General features: G+C 52.7%; 1 protein-coding gene across 4 annotated transcripts in view; it reads right to left on the bottom strand.

Moving 5' to 3' along the window:
- LOC129843524 (exportin-T-like) overlaps positions 1–12,231 on the bottom strand; it is a 90,284-nt gene extending 78,053 nt beyond the window's left edge. For 2 of the 4 annotated variants that reach the window (XM_055912289.1, XM_055912287.1), the window contains exons 1-7: positions 11,641–12,231; positions 9,005–9,087; positions 6,439–6,495; positions 5,809–5,878; positions 5,020–5,205; positions 4,350–4,382; positions 2,856–3,040 (exon numbers count right to left, since the gene is read on the bottom strand). In XM_055912289.1, the coding sequence (XP_055768264.1) occupies positions 2,856–3,040; positions 4,350–4,382; positions 5,020–5,205; positions 5,809–5,878; positions 6,439–6,495; positions 9,005–9,087; positions 11,641–11,730 (704 nt within the window). In that variant the 5' untranslated portion in view covers positions 11,731–12,231. Of the gene's footprint in view, positions 1–2,855; positions 3,041–4,349; positions 4,383–4,986; positions 5,206–5,808; positions 5,879–6,438; positions 6,496–9,004; positions 9,088–11,640 lie in introns of all 4 variants that reach the window. The other 2 variants (XM_055912288.1, XM_055912290.1) reach the window with 1 other exon arrangement.
- Positions 12,232–12,286: the final 55 nt, after the last annotated feature.

Raw genomic sequence — 12,286 nt, 5'->3', positions numbered from 1 at the left:
ATCTGATCTAGTCTGGTTCATTAACCTGGAGGGACAGAAACACACTGGTCCAGGACCTGTCATCTGATCTAGTCTGGTTCATTAACCTGGAGGGACAGAAACACACTGGTCCAGGACCTGTCATCTGATCTAGTCTGGTTCATTAACCTGGAGGTCCAGGACCTGTCATCTGATCTAGTCTGGTTCATTAACCTGGAGGGACATGAAACACACTGGTCCAGGACCTGTCATCTGATCTAGTCTGGTTCATTAACCTGGAGGGGACAGGACCAGTCATCTGATCTAGTCTGGTTCATTAACCTGGAGGGACAGGACCTGTCATCTGATCTAGTCTGGTTCATTAACCTGGAGGGCCAGGAACACACTGGTCCAGGACCTGTCATCTGATCTAGTCTGGTTCATTAACCTGGAGGGACAGGACCTGTCATCTGATCTAGTCTGGTTCATTAACCTGGAGGGACAGAAACACACTGGTCCAGGACCTGTCATCTGATCTAGTCTGGTTCATTAACCTGGAGGGACAGAAACACACTGGTCCAGGACCTGTCATCTGATCTAGTCTGGTTCATTAACCTGGAGGGACAGGACCTGTCATCTGATCTAGTCTGGTTCATTAACCTGGAGGGACAGGACCTGTCATCTGATCTAATCTGAAACAGATGTTGGCTAGCTAACTACAGCTACTGAAACAGATGTTGGCTAGCTAACTACAGCTACTGAAACAGATGTTGGCTAGCTAACTACAGCTACTGAAACAGATGTTGGCTAGCTAACTACAGCTACTGAAACAGATGTTGGCTAGCTAACTACAGCTACTGAAACAGATGTTGGCTAGCTAACTACAGCTACTGAAACAGATGTTGGCTAGCTAACTACGGCTACTGAAACAGATGTTGGCTAGCTAACTACGGCTACTGAAACAGATGTTGGCTAGCTAACTACGGCTACTGAAACAGATGTTGGCTAGCTAACTACGGCTACTGAAACAGATGTTGGCTAGCTAACTACGGCTACTGAAACAGATGTTGGCTAGCTAACTACGGCTACTGAAACAGATGTTGGCTAGCTAACTACGGCTACTGAAACAGATGTTGGCTAGCTAACTACGGCTACTGAAACAGATGTTGGCTAGCTAACTACGGCTACTGAAACAGATGTTGGCTAGCTAACTACGGCTACTGAAACAGATGTTGGCTAGCTAACGATAGCGACTGAAACAGATGTTGGCTAGCTAACGATAGCTAACGAAACAGATGTTGGCTAGCTAACGATAGCTAACGAAACCGATGTTGGCTAGCTAACTATAGCTATTGAAACAGATGTTGGCTAGCTAACTATAGCTATTGAAACAGATGTTGGCTAGCTAACTATAGCTACTGAAACAGATGTTGGCTAGCTAACGATAGCTACTGAAACAGATGTTGGCTAGCTAACGATAGCTACTGAAACAGATGTTGGCTAGCTAACGATAGCTACTGAAACAGATGTTGGCTAGCTAACGATAGCTACTGAAACAGATGTTGGCTAGCTAACGATAGCTACTGAAACAGATGTTGGCTAGCTAACGATAGCTACTGAAACCGATGTTGGCTAGCTAACGATAGCTACTGAAACCGATGTTGGCTAGCTAACGATAGCTACTGAAACAGATGTTGGCTAGCTAACGATAGCTACTGAAACAGATGTTGGCTAGCTAACGATAGCTACTGAAACCGATGTAGGCTAGCTAACGATAGCTACTGAAACAGATTGTCGTTTTGCTGTGTTTTTGGGGAAGAACGTTGTTTACATCCATCAGCTAGCTAGCTTTTTTTATGACTAGCACTGTAGGTGCGCGAGACAACTTTACCAGCATCATAGCATACGTATCGATGAATCGTTGTGACATATGAAATACGAGTCATTGTGTAATCAATGAATGAACGTGTTAAATTACGTGACGTGCAGTCATATCCAGGTACTGATTGGTCAACAAGCTTATGTGACACGTCAAATTGTGTATATTTTTGGACACACAAACACCCAAACAGCGTTCCATAGAAATCCTGGGGGAGAATACAACGACTGACCACACAGACAGACCACAGGCCGACCAGACCACAGGCCGACCACAGACAGACAGACCACACAGACCAGGCCGACCACAGAGACCAGGCCGACCACAGACAGACCAGGCCGACGACAGACAGACCAGGCCGACCACAGACAGATCAGGCCGACCACAGACAGATCAGGCCGACCACAGACAGATCAGGCCGACCACAGACAGATCAGGCCGACCACAGACAGATCAGGCCGACCACAGACAGATCAGGCCGACCACAGACAGATCAGGCCGACCACAGACAGATCAGGCCGACCACAGACAGATCAGGCCGACCACAGACAGATCAGGCCGACCACAGACAGATCAGGCCGACCACAGACAGATCAGGCCGACCACAGACAGACCAGGCCGACCACAGACAGACCACAGGCCGACCACAGACAGACCAGGCCGACCACAGACCACAGGCCAACCACAGACCACAGGCCGACCACAGACAGACCACAGGCCAACCACAGACAGACCACAGACCACAGGCCGACAACAGACCAGACAGACCACAGACAGACCACAGACCGACCAGACCACAGGCCGACCACAGACAGACCACAGGCCGACCACAGACCACAGGCCGACCACAGACCACAGGCCGACCACAGACCACATCCTGCCACTAGTCTGATAGATGATGAAGACAGACAGACAGACCACAGGCCGACCACAGACCGACCACAGGCCAACCACAGACCACAGGCCAACCACAGACCACAGACCAGACAGGCCGACAGACAGAGGCCGACAGACGTACCTGTCGTTGGCGATGAGGTTGAGGTCTATCCAGGAGACGTATGCCCCCACCACCTCCAGACATTGACAGGTGATCTCAGGGTGAGACTGCTGATAAGCCCCGAGGATCTGGTACCAAGACTCTACCAGGCTGGGGATGACCTGCTCCCTCATACCGTCCTTTATTAACGTGTTCCTACGTACCTCCTACAGAGAGGAGAGAGAGAGAGAGGAGGGGAGAGAGGAGGGGAGGGGAGAGAGAGAGAGAGGATGGGAGAGAGAGGAGAGAGGATGGGAGAGAGAGGAGAGAGAGAGAGAGAGGAGAGAGGAGGGGAGAGTTAGAGAGGAGGGGATGACCTGCTCCCTCATACCATCCTTTATTAACGTGTTCCTACGCACCTCCTAGAGAGAGGAGAGAGAGAGGAGGGAGAGAGGAGAGAGAGAGAGGGGAGAGAGGGGAGGGGAGAAAGAGGAGGGGAGAAAGAGGAGGGGAGAAAGAGGAGGGGAGAGCGAGGAGGGGAGAGAGGAGAGAGAGGGGAGAGAGGAGAGGAGAGAGAGAGGAGGGGAGAGAGAGGAGAGAGGAGAGAAGAGGGGAGGGGAGAGAGAGGAGAGAGAGGAGAGAGAGAGAGAGAGGAGGGGAGGGGAGAGAGAGGAGGGGAGAGAGAGGAGAGAGAGAGGAGGGGAGAGAGAGGAGAGAGAGGGGAGAGAGAGGAGAGAGAGAGAGAGAGAGAAGAGAGAGAGGAGGGAGAGAGAGAAGAGAGAGAGGAGGGAGAGAGAGGAAGGGAGGGAGAGAGAGAGAGAGAGAGAGAGGAGGGGAGAGAGAGAGAAGAGAGAGAGAGGAGAGAAAGGAGAGAGAGGAGAGAGAGAGGAGGGAGAGAGGAGAGAGAGAGGAGAGGGAGAGAGGAGAGAGAGAGGGGAGGGGAGAGAGAGGAGAGAAGAGGGGAGGGGAGAGAGAGGAGACAGAGGAGAGAGGAGGGGAGAGAGAGGAGAGAGAGAGAGAGAGAGAGGGGAGGGGAGAGAGAGGAGGGGAGAGAGAGGAGAGAGGAGGGGAGAGAGAGGAGAGAGAGAGGAGAGAGAGGAGAGAGAGTGGGGAGAGAGAGGAGAGAGAGAGGAGAGAGAGAGAGAGAAGAGAGAGAGGAGGGAGAGAGGAGGGGAGAGAGAGAGAGAGAGGAGGGAGAGAGAGAGAGAGAGAGGAGGGAGAGAGAGGAGGGGAGGGGAGAGAGGACGGGAGGGGAGAGGGGAGAGAGGAGGGGAGGGGAGGGGAGAGAGAGAGGAGAAGAGAGAGAGAAGAGAGAGAAGAGAGGGAGAGGAGAGAGAGAAGAGAGAGAGAAGAGAGAGGAGAGGAGAGGGAGAGGAGAGGGAGAGGAGAGGGGGGAGAGAGAGAGAAGAGAGAGAGGGAGAGGAGAGGGAGAGGAGAGAGAGGAGGGGAGTTAGAGACTAGGGGTGACCTGCTCCCTCAATAGGGAGGGGGGGGGGGGGGGGGGGGTGGTTGTCCACCACCTCAGTGTCCTCTTACCTCAGGGGAGTGCAGGATGTCTCTGTCCACCACCTCAGTGTCCTCTTACCTCAGGGGAGTGCAGGATGTCTCTGTCCACCACCTCAGTGTCCTCTTACCTCAGGGGAGTGCAGGATGTCTCTGTCCACCACCTCAGTGTCCTCTTACCTCAGGGGAGTGCAGGATGTCTCTGTCCACCACCTCAGTGTCCTCTTACCTCAGGGGAGTGCAGGATGTCTCTGTCCACCACCTCAGTGTCCTCTTACCTCAGGGGAGTGCAGGATATCTCTGTCCACCACCTCAGCGTCCTCTTACCTCAGGGGAGTGCAGGATATCTCTGTCCACCACCTCAGTGTCCTCTTACCTCAGGGGAGTGCAGGATGTCTCTGTCCACCACCTCAGTGTCCTCTTACCTCAGGGGAGTGCAGGATGTCTCTGTCCACCACCTCAGTGTCCTCTTACCTCAGGGGAGTGCAGGATGTCTCTGTCCACCACCTCAGTGTCCTCTTACCTCAGGGGAGTGCAGGATATCTCTGTCCACCACCTCAGTGTCCTCTTACCTCAGGGGAGTGCAGGATGTCTCTGTCCACCACCTCAGTGTCCTCTTACCTCAGGGGAGTGCAGGATGTCTCTGTCCACCACCTCAGTGTCCTCTTACCTCAGGGGAGTGCAGGATATCTCTGTCCACCACCTCAGCGTCGATGGCCATCAGTGTTCTGAGGTAGACGTCGACCCCGTGTGGGTTCAGGCCCACTAGAGACAGCAGGTCATAGAAGAACTTGGGCCAGTGGGTCAGGTACTCCATCACGAAGGTCAGAGCAAACACCTGGGCTGCCTTGTTACGGATAAACGGCTTCTCTGGTTGGGAGTTCATTAACTGGAGAGGAGGAAGAGGAAGGAGGAGGAAGGAAAGTTGGAGGAAGGGAAGGAAGAGGAAGAAGTTGAGGAGGAAGAGGAGGAAGGGAAGGAAGACGAGGAAGATGAGGAGGAAGGGGAAGAGGAGGAAGGGAAGGAAGACAAGGAGGAAGAGGAGGAAGGGAAGGAAGATGAGGAAGATGAGGAGGGATAGGAGGAAGGTAGGAAGGGAAGGAAAGGAGGAAGGTAGGAAGGGAAGGAGGAGGAAGAAGATGAGGAGGAAGAGGAGGGGAAGGATTGCAGGGATAGCAGAGAAGGAGAATAGCATATTGAAATTAATTTATGACAATTTTTCAAACCAGGAAGTGGAAGATGGCCGAACCTCATGACTGTATAAAAATGTGTAACGAACAAAAGCTCAAGTAACAAAATGTGTTGTTGATGAAATCTGCTCCGTTGTTTGTGACAAGCTGACTACACACCTGCATTCTAGCTGTTTGGGGTTTTAGGCTGGGTTTCTGTACAGCACTTCGAGATATTATCTGATGTACGAAGGGCTATATAAAATAAAATTGATTGATTGATTGATTGACTAAAGTTTCAGACAAGAGAAGCAGATCCCCACCTGACACTGCAGCCATTTCATCAGGGACTCTCTAATCAGCTGTTGCTGGGCAGGACTGAGACCTCCATGTCTGGGACAAAACACAGAACACTAACAGTCACTTTGTGTTCATCACTAATTCATAGAGGAATCCTGCTAACAGAGAGACACATGGTTTTCATTCAGATGGTAGTAGGAAACGTGCCAGTACTTTAATACTCGACTGTAAAAGCATGAGAAAAGGTCACAGCTATAGCTGTTATCTAGAGTCAATGGGATTGGAGGAACAGACAACCTATTATCACAGCCTTCCTAATTCATCATCTATCAGACTAGTGGCAGGATGACAACTGACAGAGGTACTTCCTCCCCTCCTTTCCTGCCTCACCTCACCTCTCCTCATCCCCATCCCCTCCCCTCCCCTCTCCTCTCCTCTCCTCTCTTCCCCTCTCCTCTCCTCATCCCCTCCCCTTCCTCCTCCTCCCCCCCCTCTCCTCCTCCCCCCCTCTCCTCTCCTCTCCCCTCTTCCCCTCTCCTCTCCTCTCCTCATCCCCTCCCCTCCCTCCCTCCCCCCCCTCTCCTCCTCCCCCCCCCCCCCCCCCTCCTCTCCTCCTCCCCCCCCCCCCCCCCCCCCTCCTCTCCTCCTCTCACCTGTATTTGATCTGGTGCTCCAGGACTTGGAAACAGAAGAACTTCACGTGGTCGTCACTGAGAGAGGGATTAATAAAGTTATTACAATACAACATGTCACATGGTCGTCACTGAGAGAGGGATTAATAAAGTTATTACAATACAACACAGGGTCGTCACAGAGAGGGATTAATAAAGTTATTACAATACAACATGTCACATGGTCGTCACTGAGAGGGATTAATAAAGTTATTACAATACAACACAGGGTCGTCACTGAGAGAGGGATTAATAAAGTTATTACAATACAACACATGGTCGTCACTGAGAGAGGGATTAATAAAGTTATTACAATACATTCAACACAGGGGGGACCAACACGGGGGGGGGACCAGAATTCAGAACGACCAACACAGAGACCAGTCCAGAGAGGGACCAACAGGGAGACCAACAGGGAGACCAACAGAGGGACCAACAGGGAGACCAGAGAAGGACCAACAGGGAGACCAACAGGGAGACCAACAGGGAGACCAACAGGGAGACCAACAGGGAGACCAACAGGGGGACCAGAGAAGGACCAACAGGGAGACCAACAGGGAGACCAACAGGGAGACCAACAGGGAGACCAACAGGGAGACCAACAGGGAGACCAACAGACGGACCAACAGGGAGACCAACAGGGAGACCAACAGACGGACCAACAGACGGACCAACAGACGGACCAACAGACGGACCAACAGGGGGACCAACAGGGGGACCAACAGACGGACCAACAGACGGACCAACAGACGGACCAACAGACGGACCAACAGACGGACCAACAGACGGACCAACAGACGGACCAACAGGGGGACCAACAGGGGGACCAACAGGGAGACCAACAGGGGGACCAACAGGGGGACCAACAGGGGGACCCACAGGGGGACCCACAGGGGGACCAACAGGGAGACCAACAGGGGGACCAACAGGGGGACCAACAGGGAGACCAACAGGGAGACCAACAGGGAGACCAACAGGAAAGACCAGAGACCAACAGGGGGACCAACAGGGGGACCAACAGGGGGACCAACAGGGGGACCAACAGGGGGACCAACAGGGGGACCAACAGGGAGACCAACAGGGAGACCAACAGGGAGACCAACAGGAAAGACCAGAGACCAACAGGGGGACCAACAGGGGGACCAACAGGGGGACCAACAGGGGGACCAACAGGGAGACCAACAGGAAAGACCAGAGACCAACAGGGGGACCAACAGGGGGACCAACAGGGGGACCAACAGGGGGACCAACAGGGGGACCAACAGGGGGACCAACAGGAAAGACCAGAGACCAACAGGGAGACCAACAGGGGGACCAACAGGGAGACCAACAGGAAAGACCAGAGACCAACACAGAGACCAACACAGAGACCAACAGGGGGACCAACAGGGAGACCAACAGGGAGACCAACAGGGAGACCAACAGGAAAGACCAGAGACCAACAGAGACCAACAGGAAAGACCAGAGACCAACACAGAGACCAACACAGAGACCAACACAGAGACCAACACAGAGACCAACACAGAGACCAACAGGGGGACCAACAGGAAAGACCAGAGACCAACACAGAGACCAACACAGAGACCAACAGGGGGACCAACAGGGGGACCAACAGGGAGACCAACAGGAAGATCAGAGACCAACAGGGAGACCAACAGACGGACCAACAGGGAGACCAACAGAGGGACCAACAGGGAGACCAACAGGGGGACCAACAGGGGGACCAACAGGGGGACCCACAGGGGGACCCACAGGGGGACCCACAGGGGGACCCACAGGGGGACCCACAGGGGGACCAACAGGGAGACCAACAGGGAGACCAACAGGAAGATCAGAGACCAACAGGGAGACCAACAGGGGGACCAACAGGGAGACCAACAGAGAGACCAACAGGGGGACCAACAGGGAGACCCACAGGGGGACCCACAGGGGGACCCACAGGGGGACCCACAGGGGGACCAACAGGGGGACCAACAGGGAGACCAACAGGGAGACCAACAGGGAGACCAAAAGGAAGACCAGAGACCAACAGGGAGACCAACAGGGAGACCAAAAGGAAGACCAGAGACCAACAGGGAGACCAACAGAGAGACCGACAGGGAGACCAACAGAGAAGGACCAACAGGGGGACCAACAGAGAAGGACCAACAGGGGGACCAACAGGGGGACCAACAGGGGGACCAACAGGGGGACCAACAGGGGGACCAACAGGGGGACCAACAGGGAGACCAACAGAGAGACCAGAGACCAACAGGGAGACCAGAGACCAACGGGAAGACCAACAGAGAGACCAGAGTCCAGAGAAGGACCAACAGGGAGACCAACAAGGGGACCAACAGGGAGACCAGAGTCCAGAGAAGGACCAACAGAGAGACCAGAGACCAACAGAGAGACCAACAGGGAGACCAACAGAGAGACCAGAGACCAACAGAGAGACCAACAGGGAGACCAAGCAGTAGAACAAGTTGGAATCTGAAACCTCCCAGGTGTGAGTAGAAGGATACCATACCGTCTCTAATCAGAATCCTACCAACTAAATGGTTCTCACCTGTAAATGTCTTTAGCCAGGGCCTCTGCACACACCTCCCAGGCATCCTGGGACTCCTTCAACTGCTCAAAATACACCATCGCCTGAGGAGGAGAGGGCCAGAGAGAGGGCCAGAGAGAGAAGCAGGGAAAGGGGCAGAGAGAGAAGCAGAGAGAAACAGAGAGAGGGGCAGAGAGAAAAGCAGAGAGAGGGGTAGAGAAAGAGGCAGAGAGAGGGGCAGAGAGAAACAGAGAGAGGGGCAGAGAGAAAAGCAGAGAGGGGCAGAGAGAGAAACAGAGAGAGAAACAGAGAGAGAGGCAGATAGAAGGGCAGAGAGAGGGGAGAAACAAACAAGAGTTAGAAAAGGGAGTGAGAGAAAGAGAGCTTCTGAATCTCACACATAACTACCACATTCTGCAGCCAGCCACACAAACCCTCGTGCTGACAGTGGAGAGGGACTATGGTGGCTAGCTGGCTGGCTGGCTGGCTGGCTGGCTGGTTGGCTGGCTGGTTGGCTGCCTCAAGGACACAGAGTTGGTGTGGGTGTCTAGACATGTATTTCTGTGTTGGCCACCATCTGAAAAAGCATGGCGGAAGCCTTGTGTTCCACAGCAGATGCCCGGTGGAAGTCTGACGAGACAGAGCGTTGGTTCAAGTCCCATGGATGGAGAGTCTGACGAGACAGAGAGCTGGTTGTCTAAGTCCCATGGATGGAGAGTCTGACGAGACAGAGCGTTGGTTGTCAAGTCCCATGGATGGAGAGTCTGACGAGACAGAGAGCTGGTTGTCTAAGTCCCATGGATGGAGAGTCTGACGAGACAGAGAGCTGGTTGTCAAGTCCCATGGATGGAGAGTCTGACGAGACAGAGCGTTGGTTCAAGTCCCATGGATGGAGAGTCTGACGAGACAGAGCGTTGGTTCAAGTCCCATGGATGGAGAGTCTGACGAGACAGAGAACTTGTCAAGTCCCATGGATGGAGAGTCTGACGAGACAGAGAGCTGGTTGTCAAGTCCCATGGATGGAGAGTCTGACGAGACAGAGCGTTGGTTCAAGTCCCATGGATGGAGAGTCTACATAGATCAGTCTACATGGCTCAGAATCATTTCCAGTAGCCAATGTGTTTGGATCAAGTCCAGATGGCTCAGAATCATTTCCAGGAGCCAATGTGTTTGGATCAAGTCTAGATGGCTCAGAATCATTTCCAGGAGCCAATGTGTTTGGATCAAGTCCAGATGGGTCTGAGAATCATTTCCAGGAGCCAATGAGTTTGGATCAAGTCCAGATGGGTCAGAATCATTTCCAGGAGCCAATGAGTTTGGATCAAGTCCAGATGGGTCAGAATCATTTCCAGGAGCCAATGCGTTTGGATCAAGTCTAGATGGCTCAGAATCATTTCCAGGAGCCAATGCGTTTGGATCAAATCCAGATGGGTCTGAGAATCATTTCCAGGAGCCAATGTGTTTGGATCAATTCTAGATGGGTCAGAATCATTTCCAGGAGCCAATGCGTTTGGATCAAGTCTAGATGGCTCAGAATCATTTCCAGGAGCCAATGCGTTTGGATCAAGTCCAGATGGGTCTGAGAATCATTTCCAGGAGCCAATGTGTTTGGATCAATTCTAGATGGGTCAGAATCATTTCCAGGAGTCAATGCGTTTGGATCAAGTCTAGATGGCTCAGAATCATTTCCAGGAGCCAATGTGTTTGGATCAAGTCTAGATGGCTCAGAATCATTTCCAGGAGCCAATGAGATTGGATCAAGTCTAGATGGGTCAGAGAATCATTTCCAGTAGCCAATGTGTTTGGATCAAGTCTAGATGGGTCTGAATCATTTCCAGGAGCCAATGTGTTCGGATCAAGTCTAGATGGGTCTGAATCATTTCCAGGAGCCAATGAGTTTGGATCAAGTCCAGATGGCTCAGAATCATTTCCAGGAGCTAATGTGATTGGATCAAGTCTAGATGGGTCAGAGAATCATTTCCAGGAGCCAATGTGATTGGATCAAGTCTAGATGGGTCAGAGAATCATTTCCAGGAGCCAATGTGTTCGGATCAAGTCTAGATGGGTCAGAGAATCATTTCCAGGAGCCAACGTGTTTGGATTCGGAAGATTTGTCCTCTTAGAAGCACATGAATGAACTGCACACACCACACACACCACACACACCACACACACACCACACACACCACACACACACCACACACACCACACACACACCACACACACCACACACACCACACACACCACACACACCACACACACACACACACACACACACAGAGACACACACACAGTGTAATGAACTGCACACAGACACACACACACACACACACACACACACACAGACAGACACACAGTGTAATGAACTGCACACAGAGACACACACAGAGACAGACACACAGTGTAATGAACTGCACACAGACACACACACACAGAGACAGACACACACACAGTGTAATGAACTACACACACACACACACACACACACACACACACACACACACACACACACACACACACACACACACACACACACACACACAATGTAATGAACTGCACACAGAGACACAGAGACACACACAGAGACAGACACACAGTGTAATGAACTGCACACCGAGACACACACAGAGACAGACACACAGTGTAATGAGACGTACCTTCTGCCTATAGCAGGCGTCTGCATTAGGGTTGAGCCCCAGCAGGGCCTGCTCGTCCATGTTGATGATGGAGACAGACTGGCAGGCCATGAGAAGGTTAGCTGCTGCCCTCCACGGTAGTTTCACGGTCTTCTGCTGCTGCCCTCCACTGTGGTTTCACGGTCTTCTGCTGCTGCCCTCCACGGTGGTTTCACGGTCTTCTGCTGCTGCCCTCCACGGTGGTTTCACGGTCTTCTGCTGCTGCCCTCCACGGTAGTTTCACGGTCTTCTGCTGCTGCCCTCCACGGTAGTTTCACGGTCTTCTGCTGCTGCCCTCCACGGTAGTTTCACGGTCTTCTGCTGCTGCCCTCCACGGTAGTTTCACGGTCTTCTGCTGCTGCCCTCCACTGTAGTTTCACGGTCTTCTGCTGCTGCCCTCCACGGTAGTTTCACGGTCTTCTGCTGCTGCCCTCCACGGTAGTTTCACGGTCTTCTGCTGCTGCCCTCCACTGTAGTTTCACGGTCTTCTGCTGCTGCCCTCCACGGTAGTTTCACGGTCTTCTGCTGCTCCCCTCCGGCAGGCCAAGCACATCTACACACAACAACAACAACAATAATTAGGGCTGGGAATTGCCAGGGACCTCACAATACGGTATCACGAAACTTA

This window comes from Salvelinus fontinalis, unplaced genomic scaffold, assembly GCF_029448725.1.
Source record: "Salvelinus fontinalis isolate EN_2023a unplaced genomic scaffold, ASM2944872v1 scaffold_0154, whole genome shotgun sequence".
Lineage (NCBI taxonomy): Eukaryota > Metazoa > Chordata > Actinopteri > Salmoniformes > Salmonidae > Salvelinus > Salvelinus fontinalis.
The sequence above is the reverse complement of the archived record's forward strand: the minus strand, read 5'-3'. Positions and strand labels throughout refer to the sequence as shown.